General features: G+C 62.0%; 1 protein-coding gene across 1 annotated transcript; it reads right to left on the bottom strand.

The window, feature by feature from the left end:
- Positions 1–566: 566 nt before the first annotated feature.
- On the bottom strand, positions 567–1,470 carry FGFBP3 (fibroblast growth factor binding protein 3). Its single transcript, XM_059055479.2, has one exon. It carries the CDS (start codon positions 1,338–1,340, stop codon positions 567–569), a length of 774 nt encoding a protein of 257 aa, XP_058911462.1. The 5' UTR covers positions 1,341–1,470.

Genomic DNA, 1,470 nt, shown 5'->3' with positions numbered 1-1,470 from the left:
TCCCTATAGGGATCGTCTATGACAGGAGAGAGCACCCAAGTTCATACTAATTCCTAAAGAGAAAAAAAAGTTGGTAATCTTGTCAGCTGAGTAGGTGAGACGACACTGAAAATTCAACCTGGCTCAGGTTATCAGTTGCTCATGAGTATATTTTAATAGAAATGTGTTAAACAGTGTACATTGTATCCTGCTTCCCACACGAGAGTCCCATCATCTTAGTCACTTTTTCCCACTTATCTTTTCAGCCTCTCTCTGTACCCGGCTCTCTCCCCAGCCTACAGTGTTTGCACATTTAGGGTATTGCCTACTTCTGTTTCCACTACTTCTGCTCTTAATCAGGGTCGACTCTTAATAATTTTTAACTTCCCTGCTGTCTCAGAGACTCTCCAGAGCCTTTATACTCTCATCCCAAGCCCCACCTCCAACCCCCAGACCCATTCTAGAACCTGGACTCTTCCCCACTCTCGATCCAGTATCTCGTGGCCTAGGATGCCCTTAGCTTCCCCTCCCGGGCTGCGCACAGATCCCCTCCCTCCCTCTCCCCTTCCTTCCCCAGGCCCGCACCCTCAGCCATTCCAGAAATTGACAAAGAAGCTGCAGAGGGAATGCCACTTCTCAGCACAGTAGGTCTCCGTGAGCTTTGCGTTCTCGTCCAGCTCGTCGGGATCGGGCCGGGTCCCCAGAGGTCGCTCCTCGTCTGGGTCCCAGGCAGCCTTTCTCTTGCCTCCTTTGGTCTTCTTCTCAGAGGGCTTCCCTTTGGGCGGCGCGTTCGGGGGAGGCGGGGCCCCTGCGGTGGGGCCGCGCGCGGCCTCTCGGGGCTGCCCCCGGCTCCTGGCCCGGAGCTTGGGATCCCGGGGAATGCCCGCCCCAGTAGGGCTGACGAATGGGGTTGCATGGGGCACCAGGCGCAGCTCCGCGCCCCGGCCCTTCTTGCCCGCGCACAGGCGGGCCTTGAGCGGCGCGGGGTCTTGGCAGGGCCGTCGCTTCCTGCGCAGCCCACCCAGCACCTGCTTCCAATAGTGCGAGCGTCTGGCGGCATATACCGGGCAGCGCCCCGGCTCCCCGCGGTAGGCACACTGGTGGCGCGCCCCGTCCGGGCCCTGGCAGCGCAGCGCCAGCTCGCTGCCCGCCACGGGCCCTGGGGCGGGCGGCAGGAGCTGCCAGCTGCACGCGTGCCGCTCGGGGCTGACGAAGCGACCGGAGGAGCCGCCCGCGGGGCCCGGGGCCGACTCGACCGCGCTGCCGGCCGCGCCCTGGTTTCTCCCGGCGCCCTCGAGGAGGCAGCCACCCAGCAGCAGCAGCAGCAACGAGAGAGACGCTCGCAGCCACAGAGGACTCATGGCTCGTGGTGTCTGCACTCAGGTCGGCTTTCCAGGGACCCCTGAGCCCTTCAGTGGTAGCAGGGCCAGGAGAGCAGCATCCCTTGGACCTGGGGACAGAGGCAGAGACGGCTACTGACTGAGTCGGGCA

This window comes from Kogia breviceps, chromosome 2 (assembly GCF_026419965.1).
Source record: "Kogia breviceps isolate mKogBre1 chromosome 2, mKogBre1 haplotype 1, whole genome shotgun sequence".
NCBI lineage: Eukaryota > Metazoa > Chordata > Mammalia > Artiodactyla > Physeteridae > Kogia > Kogia breviceps.
This window is presented reverse-complemented; position numbering and strand designations above follow the sequence as displayed.